Source organism: Coturnix japonica, chromosome 8 (assembly GCF_001577835.2).
Source record: "Coturnix japonica isolate 7356 chromosome 8, Coturnix japonica 2.1, whole genome shotgun sequence".
In the NCBI taxonomy this organism is placed as follows: Eukaryota; Metazoa; Chordata; class Aves; order Galliformes; family Phasianidae; genus Coturnix; species Coturnix japonica.
The window spans coordinates 9,426,453-9,442,951 of NC_029523.1; the positions used below are offsets into that span (position 1 = coordinate 9,426,453).

The window sequence follows — 16,499 nt, forward strand, 5'->3', positions numbered from 1 at the left end:
CCTCTCGCCCGCGCGCCGCAGGCGGAGGGCACCGGGGCTGAGCCGCGCCCGCGCCGAGGCCTTCCCCTGTGGCAGTCGCGTCGGCTGTCTGCCTGCCGCCGCTCAGCCCCGCTCTCTCCTCGTACCCTGTTCCCTTCGGACTGAGGTTGCTTCTCCGCGTCGTCTTCCCCCGCAGTCTGGAGGCTCCCACTATGAGCTGCGTCGCTCGCGCTGAAAGACAGATGGTAGGGGCTGCGGGCTGCGAGTGGCGGGGCCCAGGCGGGTAGCGCCCGTGGCCAGGCGCAGGCGGAGTCCGGGAGCGCGGCCCGGCGGCGGCGAGGCCTCCCCTCCCGTCGCCGAGAGAACGCGGTCCCGCCGCTTGCTCGCTGCTCTCTGGGGGCCGTTCCTGCTCGCTGCTCTCTCTCTGGGGGCCGTTCTCCGCGCATTTTTCGCGTTCCGAAGTTGAGGGTCGCGCCGAGTTGAAGCGGGGCGCGTCGCCCGACGACTTGCTCTTCCCTTCTCTTGGGGCAGCGCGGCCGGCGGCCGTAACTTGCGGGAAGGAGAGAGCCGCCGGAGGGCGCGGGACACGTGCCGGCCGCGGGGAGAGGTGGCCGGAGCAGGTCGGGCCGCCCGGCTGCCCGCGGCCGAACGCGTGTTTCCGGATCTTTTCCGGACGGATGGAAAAGATTTCTGGTTGTGCGTGAGCGATTGAAGAACTGTGGGGAAGTGCGAGCCGGGGGCAGAAAGAAATCCGCGTGAAGGGAGGGGTGAAGGGGAACAAAGAGTTCGGGTTTCAAGAGACTGCGGGCGAGGCACGAAGTAGGGAGATAGGCGTAGCTTAAACTGGTTGTTGACGTTAGCGTGGTGGGAAAGGGGAAGGGGAAGTGCAGCACCGGCACGACGTACGGCACGACGTACTGCTGCGGGGGAGCAGCGTGCAGTGCAAAGTGCGGCGCTACGCGGCCGTGGGAGCAGCAGGGCACTGCAGCAGGAACTGCTGCTTCGAAGTCTTTCAAACACAGTTATGTATATAGAGCTCCTTAGGCCTGCTCACTGGTAAGGGCTGTCCAAGGATTGAATTTTCTTGTACTACACATAAAGCACATGTACCTGCCTTGGAGAATGTCCATAATATCTTCTCTTAAAGTTTGTAACTGCCGCCAGTGTTGCCGTGTGCCTTTCTCCATTGGTGGGCCGTGGTGGGAGTCACTGCTTAGGTGGACTTACAGCGAAATGTTTATCCATTTACAGCTTGTAGTTACCAACAAGACAAATCTGTAATGGAAAACAACCAGAAAGTGAACATGCGAAGGAAAAATGATGCAACATCAACTAGCATTAACTTGTATTACATTTCTGATGTAAAGAACTTGAATTTCTAAAGTAGTAGCGTGTAATATTTTACCCATGCAGACTCAGACATGAATGGTGGTGTGCTGTTTAAAAACAAAACAACAAATAAACACAGCTTGGATGAGATGATCCTACATTTTCAAGGCAGTTAACAATGTAAAGTGTGTTAATTTTGACTTCTGTTTGCTGTTATAGCTATCTGAACTAATCATATTTCAGTATAGTTGCATTGCAGGATACATGTAAGAGGATAGCATGGTCAGTGAAGGATAAAAAGAACTAATTTCCTGTGAGGGTGTCAGTGCACGGGAACAGGCTGCCCTGGTGGAGTCTCCTTCTTTGGAGACATTCAAGGCCTTCCCAGACACTTTCCTATGCAACCTGCTTTAATAAATGGAATTTGCTTTAATAAAGATGAGTTTAAAAGGGGAAAACTTCACATCTTGAAGTCAGTTTAGTGCAGTGTATTTATCATGGAGAATTTATCTATGAACTGTGAGTCCTATATAAGATGCAACCCCAGACACAAAAGCCTCAGTCTGTGCACGGGTGAAGTGTCTGGGAAGCAAATATTGGGATGCAAGGAAGCTCTGCCGAGTGAGGTGCAGGTTTGTGGGTGCCAGGCTGTGCTGTGGTGCTGGAACTACAGCGGGAAGCAACCCAGAGTTTGCATTGCTCCTCTTTGCTTTGGTTTAAAAGTAAATGCAAGAGATGTTTACTGAAGAGTGGGCCTTTTCTGAAATAAAAGTTCCATTCTGGAATGCTGATTCTGTAGCTTTAAAATATTTTAATTTTTGTGGTTTTTTCTGGTGGAGCTTGAGAAGTAATCATTGCAGAGGTGTCAGGCTTCATGTGTGCATAGTTTACGGTGAATAATCATGTTAGCCATGGTTCACACACTACAGTCTTGAAGTTCTGTAGTACTGAAGTAGGTGGGGTGTCGGGATTCCTTGTTACTGATGTTGGGGTCTGGAGCTGCAGGGCTGCTTGCAGAGGGCTGTCCTGAGATCAGCCTGTCTTTGGGCCCATGCAGGCTTGAGACAGTGCTGCATGGAACAGGAGTAGTGCAGCCATTGTATAACACTGAAGTTATTCGTGTAGTTGCAGCTTGCAATCTTCCCGAAGACTTGGTACAGGTAATTAACAGCAATTCCAATGAGTGTGGAGCAGGGGAACAATTGTCTGGACGTGGCAGCAATGTGTGTCTTTTGCTTTGGTGACTGGAGACCTCAGATTGGTGAGCAGTTGAGTTCCTCTGAGAGTCCTGGCAGCTGTGAAGGTTTGGGGCTGGGCACAGCTGGATAGCACCCTTCGGGCTGGTGTCCTGCTGGACTCCTGTGGCCACACAGTGTCTGGAGCTGGGAGGTCAGGGATCTCTGCTCTAACTGTTGTGTGAGGCTGGAAGTCTGCACCAAGCACAGTTTCTAAGAGCTCCTTTTAGCTTTTTAAACTAATTCATTGTAATGCTTGTGTCATATCTGCATTTTTTTTTAGCAATAGTAGGTTACAAAGAAGGTGAATCTCAAGGGGAAGTATGTACACCAGGCTTTTGGTTTTGTTTTTAGGAAATAAAACATCTTGTTTGCTTTAGGAACTGAGTTGTACCTGTTTTGCCAAGAAGGAGGAAGTGGTGACTTCCAAACACTTGGAGTTGAGTAATATTTGGTAAATAGAGCTTGTGGAGATGTTTACCCTTGCAAAGCATGCTGCTGTGCAGGCAGAGGGCCGCAGCCCCCAGCCCCATACCAGGGCGCTTTTTCAGCATGTTGTACCACTGCTGCACCAGAGCAGCTCTCCTTTGTGTGCTCCTGCCTTTTCCAGTGGCTAGATAGAACTTCCATAAATTCTGCCTCCCTGCTGAAGCAGGCTGTCTGTAGGGCTGCCGTTGACCCTACTGCACTGGGGCTGGCTGCTTGAGCCGCTGCTCAGTTGTGCAGAGGTTGAGTGGAGTGCAGCTCCTGGCTGCCCCCTGGGAACTGGCAGTGGCAGCTGCTCTGCAGTGTGCTGCCAGCAGTGTGGGGGACTTCACATTACTGCTGAGATGAAAAGAGCTGTGCCTATTTTTAGGAACATGATTCCAAACACAACATTTAATCTGTTGCTGCAAAGATGGTTTTGGAACTCAAGTGGTTGAAAAGATTGATCTTTTCCTGAGGCAGCATCAAGGTCATGGAAAGTTCCAGAGTGGGTGTTTGTTGTCTGCTCCCTCTCCGCTGTTGCTCCTCCTCCTCTCCTTCTCTCCTCCCCAAAAAGCCCTGCATAAATGGCTCATCCACATGCAGCCACATGCAGTCCTAGCACTCTGCCCCAGGATGCAGAGCCGGGGAGATCTGCTAGTTCTGTTCGGGCAGTGAAGAGACTTGTTAGCCAAGCGGTTGTCAGAAAAAGCATCCGTCTCTGACCTTTTCCATGTTTTATTTGGAAGTATTTAGGACTGGAGACATTCCCCATCATTTCAGACATGTCTGTAGTCCATCTTCAGCCCATTTTAGGCATTTAGAAGAAGGATACAAGTAGATGAGTTACAGGAAAAGCAAAAGGTAGGAGGCATATGGAGTGGCTCTTTTTTTTAAATGTAATAGTTCTTGTTCTGTTGCATAGGGGTTGTCTACTTCTGTAAGCAAGCAGTAATGTGTAGGTACAGAAAGCACTGGAAGTTAGGCTTGTCTCTATGGGTTCACAAAAGGATACTGCTCACCTCCTGTTAGGCTGGTGGATGCACTGTGGGTGTGGATTCTTTCAGGTTGTCTTGCCTTTGAAATCTGGGTTTAGTGAGGCCACGGAAATTCTGCTTTGGGTGACCCGAAGTTTGACCTGGAGTACACAGATAAGTTGTAATTTGTCCTTAGGTGATAACTTCTCCTTTATTGCAGATTACGATGCACGATTATCACGGAAGAAATTCATGTCTATAGCTTGCAAGGACTTGATTACATCATCTTCAAGCCTGATAGTTTTGGAATCCATTTTGCAGCTGCAAAGACAAGTTTGCTTTTGCATTTAAATAAGCATCTTGCCTCTTAGAAGATATCGAAGTACTCTGTTTAACCACAGGCATACCACTGAAATACTGTAAGATTTCCCAGTTACAAATTTACTGTCATATTTGCTAGGTAAGTTAATACTGTAAGCTGTGTTTGTGATCACTCAGAGTTCTCCTGAAGTTCTGTGACCCTAAAAACTTGCTGTCGTTTTTATTTTGTTTATGTTCAAGAAAGCACTGTTGAAAATGTACGCAAATTGAAACACTTCTGGGTCTGCTGTCAGCTTAGAGTTGAACAAGTGAGGTGAAAACAAGTAGATTCAAGCTGCAATTACTTGTGTGAGCTTTGCTATTTTTAGTACTAAAAGTTTGTCAGAGGTGACTTCTCTTAAACTTCAGATGGAAATGCAGATTATTGCTGATAAAGTTAGCAGCATCCCATATACTCTTTCTTCTAAAACTGTTGAGGAAATCCTACTTTTGCATGTCAGATCTGCAGATTCAAGAGAGACAAATCCAGTATGCCATCTCAGGTATATGCTTTGGTATTCTTAATTAGCTTCCTATTTGCAAAGTGGACTTTTCCTGAAGTACTTGACTTTAAAAATAAATAATTAAATGGTAATGAAGCAGCTTTCAAATTCAAAAGTCAGTTTTCTGAGGTTATGTTTTTCCAGTTTTGACTCACTTTGTTTGCAGTGGCATCTTTGTATATGGCTGAGATGCTCTGGGGAAGTTATTTTGGCTCTGCAGTGACTTACATTTATGGCAGCTTTATTGATGCTGATGTTCTTCCATAATTTTCAGCTACTCTGAAATACTTAAGTTGTTGCTCTCATAATTTAAACAAAAATCGAGATTTACTTTTTTCTATAGCTGTTATGCTTCCCTCGTTAATTTAAATTCCCACTTCTTAGTTTTCATTGTAGCTGCTCTTCAGATCTGTGCAAATGTGAAGCAGGCGGTGGTAATGAAGATTTCAGATTTGGTCTTTATAGAAGGCCATAAATCTGTTTTTCTGGCCCACAGTTCTAGCACAGCATCTAGTTTTGGAGCTGTTACCTGCTGCAGTGACATGGACTACGTTTTGGTTATTTGTTAGTCTTATTTTAAAAAGTTGTGGCTTATCTCTGAAAAATCACTGATCTGGTCAGTCCGGAGAACTGTTGTCAGCACCCCCTGCAATAGATATCTTACAGTTTACTTGTGTTTTGAGGTAGTGTCTGTTTTACCGCCAATGTGCAATGTTCAAAAACAGTCTGTCTTTCTATAATGAAGCAAAATGTTTCATCTGTAAATGACGCACATTCCATTTTCATCCAGACCAACACCAAAATGATTCCTAATGGATATTTGATGTTTGAAGATGAAAATTTCATCGAGTCATCTGTTGCCAAACTAAATGCCTTACGTAAAAGCGGTCAGTTCTGTGATGTCCGACTCCAGGTAACTATTTTCTTTTCAGGATGGTGTTTGAGTTAGTTGTGTTTCTTTATTCTTTATGGCATGTAAAGCCATACGTTTGTCCTGGGATGTGGTGTCTGGTATGATGCAGTGTTACGCGTTTTGGAGAAAAACAGTGCTGATAACACACTGGTAACTGAGCTGTTGCTGAGCAGGGCTGTGCAGAGCCAAGGATTTTTCTGCTTGTCCTGCGCTGCTGGTGAAGGAGATGGAATCAGGACAGCTGCCCTAAGCTGGCCAGGGGGACATTTTGTACCACGTGGCATTGTGTGAAAAACTGTACAAATGAGGGGGAGGTGGATGGGAGAGTGAGGACTGCAGTTGATGAGCAATTGCTTGTGCATCACTTCTTTTGTAAGTGTATATATTCTATTACTGTTATATATCTCTTCTCTCTTGGTAAGTAGCTTATATCTTAACTCATGGGTTCGTCCTTTCTTTTCTGATTCTCTCCTCATCCCACTGGTGGGGAATGGTGAGTGAACTGCTGTGTGGTGCTGAGTGGTCTGGAGGGTTAAGCCACAACAATACTTTTACCTCAAAAATCCATGTTAAAAATGTAAAGTTCAGGTACTACTTTGAGAGAAGCAATGTGCCACACAAATGTGTTTTTCTCAGGTGATGTAAACTGAAATCTATTGCTTATAAAATAAAACAAAAAATAATTGAACTTTGCCGTTCACTTGGGTAAGTCTTTGTGCTGTTATATAATAAATGTATTAAAAATTCTTATGGTTCTTATTTATCTTTTAAATAAAGGTATGTGGGCATGAGATGCTTGCGCACAGAGCTGTGCTGGCTTGCTGCAGTCCCTACCTGTTCGAAATCTTCAATAGTGATAGTGATTCTCATGGAATTTCTCATGTTAAATTTGATGATCTCAATCCAGATGCTGTTGAAGTTCTGTTGAATTATGCCTATACTGCTCAGTAAGTATTGTTCTGAGAATTTAGAGAGGACAGGCTTTGATTTTGAAAAACTAAAGTAGTGAAGTTGTATTTCTTTCAATAGGTTGAAAGCCGATAAAGAACTGGTGAAAGATGTTTATTCTGCAGCAAAGAAGCTGAAGATGGAAAGAGTAAAGAAGGTACAGTTCCCAGCTCTTCCACCTGGCCCTTATGCTTTCTCAGGCAGACAGTGCTGGGCTTTTTGGTGGTAATGGGATAAAAAATGGACTGTGGAGAAAGAGTTTGGGATGTGAGCTTCTGTTTCTATTGGCTTGGGTGACATCAGCATGTATTGCTTTCATGGGTGTTATCTTTGTGCTGAAGGGCTCTCTGAAGCTGTTTTTATTTGTGTACATGTATAAGTAAAATGGTGTATGAGTTGTAGCTGGCTACCTTCAGGTCTGTGGGAAGCAGTGAAGTGCTTAGTTGTTATGGGGCACATAATTAGACCTGCAAATCTGTGGCTCTGGTATGCAAAAAGGGAATAGTGCAGGTGCTGCTGAATGTTAAGTTTGCTAGTGCTTGGCTTTAGAAATGCTCACTCTTGCTACAGATGGGGATTTTGATAAGGGAATTGGGTTTTGCATCTTCACTTAATTGCAGATATGCAATTTTGAATAGGTAGAAAATTTTTGAATAGTAGAAAAAGGTGGGATTGGTATATTATGTCAGTAACTTTTGTGTGTGTGTGTGTTTTTTTTAATAAATGCATGCTTTAATGGAAGGTAACGTTTCATTTACAGTAGCTAGTGTGGGGGTATAGCAACAGTCACTATTCTGCAGTGAGAAGCAAGTTGTTGCTGTATGTTGGAGCAGATAATTTATACATACCAAAACCTCATAAACTAAGATGTCGTCTTGTTTCTGAAAAGGTCTGTGGTGACTACTTGCTCTCCAAGATGGATATTCAGAGCTGCATCTCTTACCGAAACTTTGTAAGCTGTATGGGCGACTTACGCTTATTGAACAAGATTGATGGGTACGTTCAGGAGCATCTTTTGCAGATTTCAGAACAGGAAGAATTCCTCAAGCTTCCACGGTTAAAGGTGAGCTGAAGTTTGTAGACATCGTTTTGTTGTGGGATTCCAGGCAATGTGAAGGAATTTTCAAATCAGCTTTCCAAACAGTAATCTGAGGAGTTACTATTTCATTTTCCTAATTCTAATTGGGAGGCCATAGCATGTTGAGTTTTACCAACAAAACATGATCGTTCTGCCTGTATTAATATTCACGTTACTGTGCAGCTTAACTACAGAGAACACATACTGTCATCCTTCTTTCATATAAGACTAACCACAGCTGTACTTAAATGTACTTCAGAGTTTCTGCTGCACAGTCTGAGAGCTCCTGCTGTCTTGTAGCTCCGCAGTACAGTCAGAGTTACACTCACAATGTAAAGTACGGTGTGCTATAAATAGGGTAAAAGATGTGGAGCAAATCATCCAGTTATGCTTTTCTCTTCTTTTTAAAGCTTGAAGTAATGCTTGAAGACAATGTTGGCCTACCCAGCAATGGCAAATTGTACACAAAGGTAATCAACTGGGTACAGCGCAGCATCTGGGAAAATGGAGATAGCCTGGAAGATCTGATGGAAGAGGTTAGTATTTAAGAAAATGGGGTTAAACACTTTTTAAAATTTTTTTTATTTTTTTTAAACAATTATTGTAAAGGATTATCCCTTTTTCTTTTTTTTTTTTTTTTCTCCTCTTTTTTTAAACTATGACCCTGAAGAATTTAAATTTTACTGTAGGTACCCCTAAGCTGAGAAACTGGGGGGGTATTCAGGTGAGCTGAATGAACTGTTCAGTCTGGTCTTCTGCTTTCTTTTTTTTGCTCACTGTGTGCTGTATAGTAATCTCAGAAGTAGCATGTATCTTGCTTTAGAACTGGGGAGGTGGTACTGAAATGTGCTTTAGGTCTTGATGCTTTCCTTTGCAGGTTTTGCTTGTAAATAAAAAGTAGGTAAAAGCTTCTAATGGTTGTTCCTCCCCATTGATTTATCTCCCCATAGGTTTATTAACAAAACTAGGATACCAAGGCTGAAGAATCAAGAAGAAACCTCAAGTGTATTGACACGTACAGAAGCAGCAGTCCTGCCCCAGTTCTCCTAAGAAAATCCACTGTGGGCAGAGAACGATGATGATGATTTAATGGTGTTTACTCCTTTACAGGATACATTATTTTAAAAGTTTTGTGTTATTAAATGGCTTTGCTCATGAATACTAATACAAGATGTAGCCCAGGCACTTGTTAATGGAAGAATTAATGGGGAGTCTAAATTCCTAATTGGCTGGAAAAAAAAAAAAAAAATTGGCTTTAGAAATATCCATGAAACATCAAAATTTTCCCAGTTTGTTCTACAGGCACAATTGATCTTGAGAAACGTTTGTTTAGGCAAAAGTACATGTTGATACTGTCATATTCTCAGTTTACTTTTCCTCTTGGAATAACTCCTTCTAAACTTTGATCATATTGAAATTCAGATGCATTTCAAACAGTTGCATCTGATGTTTAGATGTGGATAGCAGTTTTCTCCTCTGCTTAAATTTGTATTGTCTTCCCTCATCCCCATACCTTTCTTTTAAGAGTCCGTTGTTGGCTTTTCTTAACTTTTTTTTGGTCAAGATAAATATGTGTATTTTTCAAAGCAGAAAACTTGTTTGTGGGCATAACAAATACTTGCATGAGATTGTGAACCTATGTAAACCTTAAATCTGCAAATTAATGTACTTCTCGCTTGTATAATGTTTCTGTACTGGAAAACTCAGTAGAAGTCCTTGGAAACAGAAGATTTCTTTCAAGCTGAAAAAGTAAGGAAACTTCATCCAATGTTTGAAGATTGCCACCGTGACTTCTGCTTCCTTTTAGTTTTGTTATTCTGCTAGATTGAGATGAGATGACAAGAAGTATACTGGCGACTGCCTTTTGTTAATCTGCCTGTAGCCAAGTAGCAGCAGAAACTGTAGCCACATGGGTATTCTGTTGTTGTTTTTGCAGGTTCAAACTCTGTACTACTCAGCTGATCACAAGCTGCTTGATGGAAATCTGCTAGATGGACAGGCTGAGGTGTATGGCAGTGATGATGACCACATTCAGTTTGTGCAGGTACAAATTGCAGACAGACTGAGGTAACCCCAGATAGACTGGAGCAGTTCACAGCAGCCTGAAGTCTTGTGTACTGTGACAGAAGAAGTAACTGTAATGGCAAAATACAGGACAAGAATGTCTATCTTGATCAAAACTGCTTGGAGGCAAATATTTAGAATCTGCTGCTGGGTTTTCATCAGTTTCCATCAGACTGACTCAAAGTGAGAAAAACAGCACTTTAGGTTTGGTGGTTTCACTTCAAAATAGGTCTTAGGCTGTTAGGAAGAAGAAAAGGTAGAGAAGCTGTAGCAGATCAGTTGCAGCTTAGTAGGGGTGGTCTAGGAAACCATCTCTAAGACACTGAAAAAAGTTGGCATGACATGCAGTTTTCCTTTTCGTGAGAATGAGATGTATCTGTTAAAATCTCAGCATGGAAAAATATTCCAGACATAAGTTCTAATCCTTGAGCTGCCAGCATCTTTATCTTCTGTTCAGAAAATTCTTGGAAATTGTTAAAAGTAGCAGTAAATGATTTCTGATCTAGAGAGAGATGATGCTTTGAGTCTACAAATTGGTCTTGTGCTTTTTCAGAAAAATTCTTTTTACAAAATCTTTTTATAACAAGAACTCTTGAATTCAGCTTTTCAGAAACTGTGGGCAGCCAAGAGAATGTGAAAAATCCACAGGCAATGAGTCTGGGAAAACCAATAATAAAATTTGAGTTACAGGTATTGCAATTTCTGTGGCTGTTAAGGCAGTTTAAGGAAAAGAGAACAAAGTTTTAATTGAATGAAGATTCAGAAATAAGAAACATGCCATCCACAAGCAAATTGCTTTCCATGCTGAGCCAAATACAGCTATTAAACCATACTGTAAGGTTATTATGACTGGTGTACTCTGGAAATCTTATGACAGTTTCTATAGAAATCAGACTGCAAGGAACTACATGGGCACTGTAAACTTTGGTATTGAGGTTGTAATTTTCATTCCTAAATAGAATAGGCAAGAATTTTAACTTCTGTGTTTGGTTTACTTTAGAAAAAAAGCCAGCTGTGCAGTGTAGTCTGAAATGGGAATCTTTGGCTTTCCTTGGTATATCACAGTATAAATTTATTGAAGAAGGAAGCAGAAATCTCTCGCTAGTGGGAAGTATCAAGGGATTAAAAACCAAGAAGGACAATCTGACCTCAGAGCAGAAATGAGATGAAATTAATTTGTCTCCAGGGAATGAAGAGGATAGTTAATTCACTTCCAAATAGCATTATGCAATTAACTTCCAGATACAGAGTTTTTGAGTGCGGTGTTTAGTTTGTAAGTCACTTGTCTCAGACTGAGGTGGGTTTTTCCTTTGGTTTGAAATTTTTGCTAGTGATGCATATTGTCCAGGAATTAGCAACTATTTCTGGTTGCATAGTAAGAATACAAAGGTGCAAGCAAAGGCTGAAATGAGTATCCAGCTAAGATGTAGGGTGGTTCTGGCCACTGTTTCTGAGTAGGCAAGATACTCTGTTAAGGTGTGCTATAAATGATGGTCTGTCTAGGTGGTAGTAGGAGTGTTCTCTTGAATAGTTCTGTATTTGCTGAGAGGGAAAGGTAGAAGGAGGTAGTCTCTGTCTAGGTTTCTGTAGCTGCCTTTTGATTTTGCAGAAGAAGCCACCACGTGAAAATGATCACAAACAGATAAGTAGCAGCTCCTCTGGAAGTCTTTCTCCGAGTGCTACTGTGCAGAGTTCTAAACATGAATGGAAAATCATTGCTTCAGAAAAAACTTCAAGTGAGTATCAGAGGAAGCGGGGAGATTGTCTAAGATGCATAATGAACCTGCTCCCTCCCATCCTCCAGGGGGTTCACGTCTGTGAAAGTGTTCTTTCTTGTTGATGATTTGAATTGAGTAAACTGCCCAGTAAATTTGTGGGCTGTTTCTAATATAACGGGCTCCAAACTGGGATCGCCTGCATTTTGATTACATGTCTATGAGGACATCTGAAATCTTGTAGCACATACAGCTTGACCCAGAAAGTCCTGAGGAGATGGGCAGTCTGGCTAATTAACAGAGTGGTTTGCTATGCGCTGGAGGAGACTTCTGCCATTGTTTTAAATTGCTGTCGTATGTGTTATTAGCACTGTTTTAATTACCTAAAACTAGTGTTTTTCAGTAACTAGGCTAACACTTGAAACTAATAACCATAAAAAATAGTATGAAAGAATTTTTACTTAGAAGGAGAGAACATATGTTAAAAGAACATAAATGGCAGTCATTTATACTGGTCTTCCTTTCTGTTCTCCTTGCTACAGGCAACACCTACCTGTGCCTGGCTGTTCTGGACAGTGTGCTGTGCGTGATCTTCCTGCACGGCCGTAACAGCCCTCAGAGCTCTCCCATGAGCACGCCACGCCTGCTGAAGAGTCTGAGTTTTGAGCTGCAGCCAAACAATGTAATAGAGAAGCCCATGTCTCCCATGCAGTATGCTCGATCTGGGTTGGGCACAGCTGAGCTTAATGGCAAGCTAATTGCTGCAGGTAAAATAAACACTAACAGTTATTTTAAATAATAATTAAAAAAAAAAATAAAAAATTGCTTGATGTGGGGGAGTCAGGAAACAACTGAAGCTAAAACTGAAGGGTCTTTGGAGAATTGATACCATTTAACGTTTTGCCTTTTCTATTAGGTGGCTATAACAGAGAGGAGTGTTTGCGTACAGTGGAATGCTATGATCCATGGAAGGACACTTGGACTTTCATTGCACCCATGAGAACACCCAGAGCTCGGTTCCAAATGGCAGTTTTAATGGTGTGTGAAGATTAGGTGAAATGTTGGAATTATGTAAATGTAGGTGGGACAGATATTGCAAGCTTCATAAAATGGTAACAGAAGTTGAATAATTATATTTACAAGGTTAGTAGAGTGATAATGAGTTGAATCGTTGCCTGCTTGTAAGTGAAACGGGAATTCATGTTTTCCATTTAGGGGCAGCTGTATGTTGTGGGTGGGTCAAATGGTCACTCAGATGACTTGAGCTGTGGGGAAATGTACGAGCCAGAAATAGATGACTGGACTCCTGTTCCGGAACTGAGAACCAATCGCTGCAATGCAGGTAACTGATCTGCAGCTGATCAACAGCTTTTGTTTTTTCTTTATTAATTTAATAGTTTACTTACTGTAACTTCCTCTATCAATAGGAGTATGTGCCCTGAATGGAAAACTGTACATTGTTGGTGGTTCAGATCCTTATGGCCAAAAGGGACTTAAGAACTGTGATGTGTTTGATCCCATAACAAAATCCTGGACAAGCTGTGCTCCCCTCAATATCCGTAAGTTTGTTGTGTGGCTGAGAATGATAGAATCATAGAATTGCTCGTTAGAAAAGACCTTAAAGATCAAGTCCAACCACAGCCTAACCAAACTACCCTAACAACCCTCCTCTAAATCTTGTCCCTGAGCAACACATCAAATGGTTGTTAAACACATTCAGGGATGGTGACTCAACCACCTCCCTGGGGAAGCAGGGGAAGGAGACTGTAGATTCAAAGCAGCTGAAATTTAGTTGTTTTTTTATTTTGTTGTTGTTATAGTATGCTGTTGGTGCAGGGCTTCTGTGCTGAGCTTGTAGCTTGTGGCATTTGCTTGCAGGGAGACATCAGTCTGCAGTCTGTGAGCTGGGTGGCCACCTGTACATCATTGGTGGGGCAGAGTCATGGAACTGCCTAAGTAGCGTGGAGCGCTACAATCCTGAGAACAATACCTGGACCCTCATGGCACCTATGAATGTGGCTCGGAGGGGAGCTGGAGTGGCTGTGCACAATGGTAAGCACCTGTGGGATTAAGCAACCTCATTCAGTTCATGAATTTGTGTTTGAGGAAACATTATAGGAATAACCTGGCTATGCCTTCAATTGATTAAAAGCTATAGCCAGAAAAATAAGCAGCCTTTATTTTAGGAGCATCAGCTTCTTTTCAGAGTATCACTTTGCACCTTCCAGACTGCGTCTGTTTGAAATGAGATGCTGGAAAATGTTTCAGAGCAATGTGCTGTAATGATCAGGAGAGCCCAGCTGATCCATGTTGTGACTTTAGATTTCGAACAAAATGGTTTCTGACAGGAAACTTCAAGCTCTCTTTCATTTTTGTGTGATCTCCCTTGAAAAAGGGAGGCTGTGGTCGGAAATGTAAAGGATGCTTGAAACTCCCATTTTTGTCTCCTTTGCATAGGAAAACTCTTTGTTGGAGGAGGATTTGATGGCTCTCATGCAGTGAGCTGCATGGAGATGTATGACCCTGCTAAAAATGAGTGGAAGATGATGGGAAATATGACCACTCCAAGAAGCAATGCTGGGATTACAACTGTGGCAAACACTATTTATGCAGTTGGGGGATTTGATGGCAATGAATTCCTGAACACAGTTGAAGTCTACAACCCAGAATCAAATGAATGGAGCCCCTACACAAAAATTTACAAGTTTTAAGTGAATTGAATTTCCATTTCAAATTAACAGGCTTAGTGATGTAATTGTGTTTTAGTAGAGGTGCGCATGTGAATAGGGCTTGGGAGGGTGTAGATGTTGCCAGCAGCAACACAAAGCTTTTGCATATTGGATATTAATGTGCTGTACATATTTGTTTTGGAAAGAATGTTGAGATGAAGGGGTTTCTGGTGTATTTTAGAACTTTAGTTTTTTTAAAAGACTTTGAAGATACTACAAGAGAACCTAGACTGGGCATATCATTTCAGGAGCTTCCTCCAGCATTTGTTTTTGTCACTTTGCACATTAAGTAACTTTCTTTTTTTGTAGTATGTTCTTGGGGCAGGAAAGTGTAAGGATTGTGGGGGATAGTTTTCTCATTGGGCCTTGTTTTTCTTCAGTAACTGAAACAATCTGTAACAAGCCTTATTTAAACAGATATAATGGCTATTTTTTTATTAAAAAGACATACCTGCCACTACCTTATCTTTTATGATTGTCTTTTTGTAACAGTTTTTTATATACTCAGCAGAGTGTTTTATCTGTTGAAATAAAAATGGCAGATAAACAGTTATTGAAGCAAGGAGGCAGCCTTGGAGTTGACAGAGATTGAATGGGACAACTGATTTACCACCGTACATGAGCTTCTGAGCTTTTTGCCTCTGCTACAGTATTGCAACTTATCATGCAGAACTTTGATTTGATGGGAATGGAGTTTCTGAACATGATGTAGCTGTGACTTTCCAGTATGGGAAAATTATTTTGGCTCCAAACATTTTGAAAAAAAATGCAGAGGGTGATTTCTGTACAGAAGTTTTGTTACTACGGTTGACCTAACATTTGTAAAACAAACTTTAAGTATGGGGTTTTTCTCATGGTTTTTCAACTAATTTGAGTTGGCAATGAAAATGTATTCTTCTGACCTGATTAGTGACTGTCTTATTTTTCTAATATTACAAACTTAAGCTCTGGTAGAACACATAACCTGATTTCTTATGTGCTCATAGTACTGTGTTTTAGTTCACTTCCTCTTTTCATATGGATAATGTGTTGGCTTGGATGACTTTGTCTGATGTGTAGTTGCTGCACTTCTAACTCCTGGTGCCAAAACCAGCACTTACAGCTTGCTGCTGATACAAACACATTAAAGGTACCTTTTGGGAAATCCTTGCACTGGGTTGCTGTCTGGTGTCTTTGTGATGTTTTCTTTAATTAGAGACAGTTTATAGCAAGAAAGCAGAAGTTTCAGGTGTCCTGGGGTATTAGGCAGACAAGGTAGCACCTGTAATTAAAGCATGGGCCAAGAAGAACCAGAAGGGTAAGGGGCTGTATTCCCTGTGCTTTCCACCATGCTGAAGGCACTAGCAACAGGCTCAAGAAGAATGACTGTGCTTGTCCTGGGGAGATATACCTGCTGCCAGCTGGCTCCTTGATACATTCAGCTGCTGCGCTCACTCAACTCAAGAAAACTGCTTCTCTTTATGTTCTGTGCAAATAAAAATAAGGTGATAGAACAGGAGATGAGAAATCAGCCCCAGGACTGAACTGCTGTAAGAAATTTTGTACATTTAGGCACATTCCAAAGCATTACTCAAGTAGCTGTGTGAAATAAAGCCATGCCTATGGTGGTATCGCATTCTGAACTTACTGTTTTGACTCACATCTCTACAAGGTACGAGTACTTCCAAGCTTCAGCTACAGTTGTTTTGTTCCACACCCCACAGCACATTAGCAGAATGCTAAGGCTGTACAGTGAAGCAGAAAACACTGAAGAGAATTACTACTTATCCCAAGTTCTAAAATGCAGTGCATTCTAACAAGTACAGTCTGAGAAAATCCAAAGTAGTTGTCATGATCAGCCTTCCTCTAAAGTGTATCAAACTTATGAGCTCTGATTGTGTGGTAAGCAAGGCAAATATAACGTGCTTAAGTTAAGTTGCTCTAATTTCCTACTTGTATAGTTCAAACTATGAAGTAAGCAACTTACACAGCTGCGGGACAACAATTTCAATGAAAATATCCCCTGAAATTAATTTTGTCCTGACAAATAACTCTTAGAAGGTCACATTCTACCACAAGCTTCACTTCAGTCAGGGAGGAGGAGAACTGCATTATGTTGCGCTCACAGGAGTTAGGCAAACAGAATGGAGTTGATGAAGGTAACGCTGTCATTGAGAATTAACTGACATTTATTGTAACAATATATTAAATTTTTTACAATAAAC

General features: G+C 41.9%; 1 protein-coding gene across 3 annotated transcripts; it reads left to right on the forward strand.

Moving 5' to 3' along the window:
- Positions 1 to 16: 16 nt before the first annotated feature.
- IVNS1ABP (influenza virus NS1A binding protein) lies at positions 17 to 15,447 on the forward strand. Of its 3 annotated transcripts, none has more exons than XM_015869855.2 (16): positions 17 to 224; positions 4,206 to 4,445; positions 5,639 to 5,761; positions 6,539 to 6,708; positions 6,791 to 6,866; positions 7,599 to 7,772; positions 8,198 to 8,323; positions 8,458 to 8,511; positions 9,724 to 9,831; positions 11,461 to 11,587; positions 12,109 to 12,333; positions 12,483 to 12,604; positions 12,782 to 12,908; positions 12,994 to 13,125; positions 13,445 to 13,618; positions 14,024 to 15,447. In XM_015869855.2, exons 3-16 carry the CDS (start codon positions 5,651 to 5,653, stop codon positions 14,275 to 14,277), a joined length of 1,980 nt encoding a protein of 659 aa, XP_015725341.1. In that variant the 5' UTR covers positions 17 to 224; positions 4,206 to 4,445; positions 5,639 to 5,650; the 3' UTR covers positions 14,278 to 15,447. The 3 variants fall into 3 exon arrangements, with proteins under 3 accessions (XP_015725341.1, XP_015725343.1, XP_015725342.1); XM_015869856.2 differs by lacking the exon at positions 17 to 224 and adding an exon at positions 3,548 to 3,872; XM_015869857.2 differs by lacking the exon at positions 8,458 to 8,511.
- Positions 15,448 to 16,499: the final 1,052 nt, after the last annotated feature.

Coding starts and splice junctions, on each gene's coding strand:
- IVNS1ABP (XM_015869855.2), top strand. CDS start 5,651: ATGATTCCTAATGGATATTTGATGTTTGAAGATGAAAATTTCATCGAG. Junction 9,832..11,460: donor ACCACATTCAGTTTGTGCAG/GTACAAATTGCA, acceptor TTGATTTTGCAG/AAGAAGCCACCACGTGAAAA. Junction 13,126..13,444: donor CTGTGCTCCCCTCAATATCC/GTAAGTTTGTTG, acceptor ATTTGCTTGCAG/GGAGACATCAGTCTGCAGTC.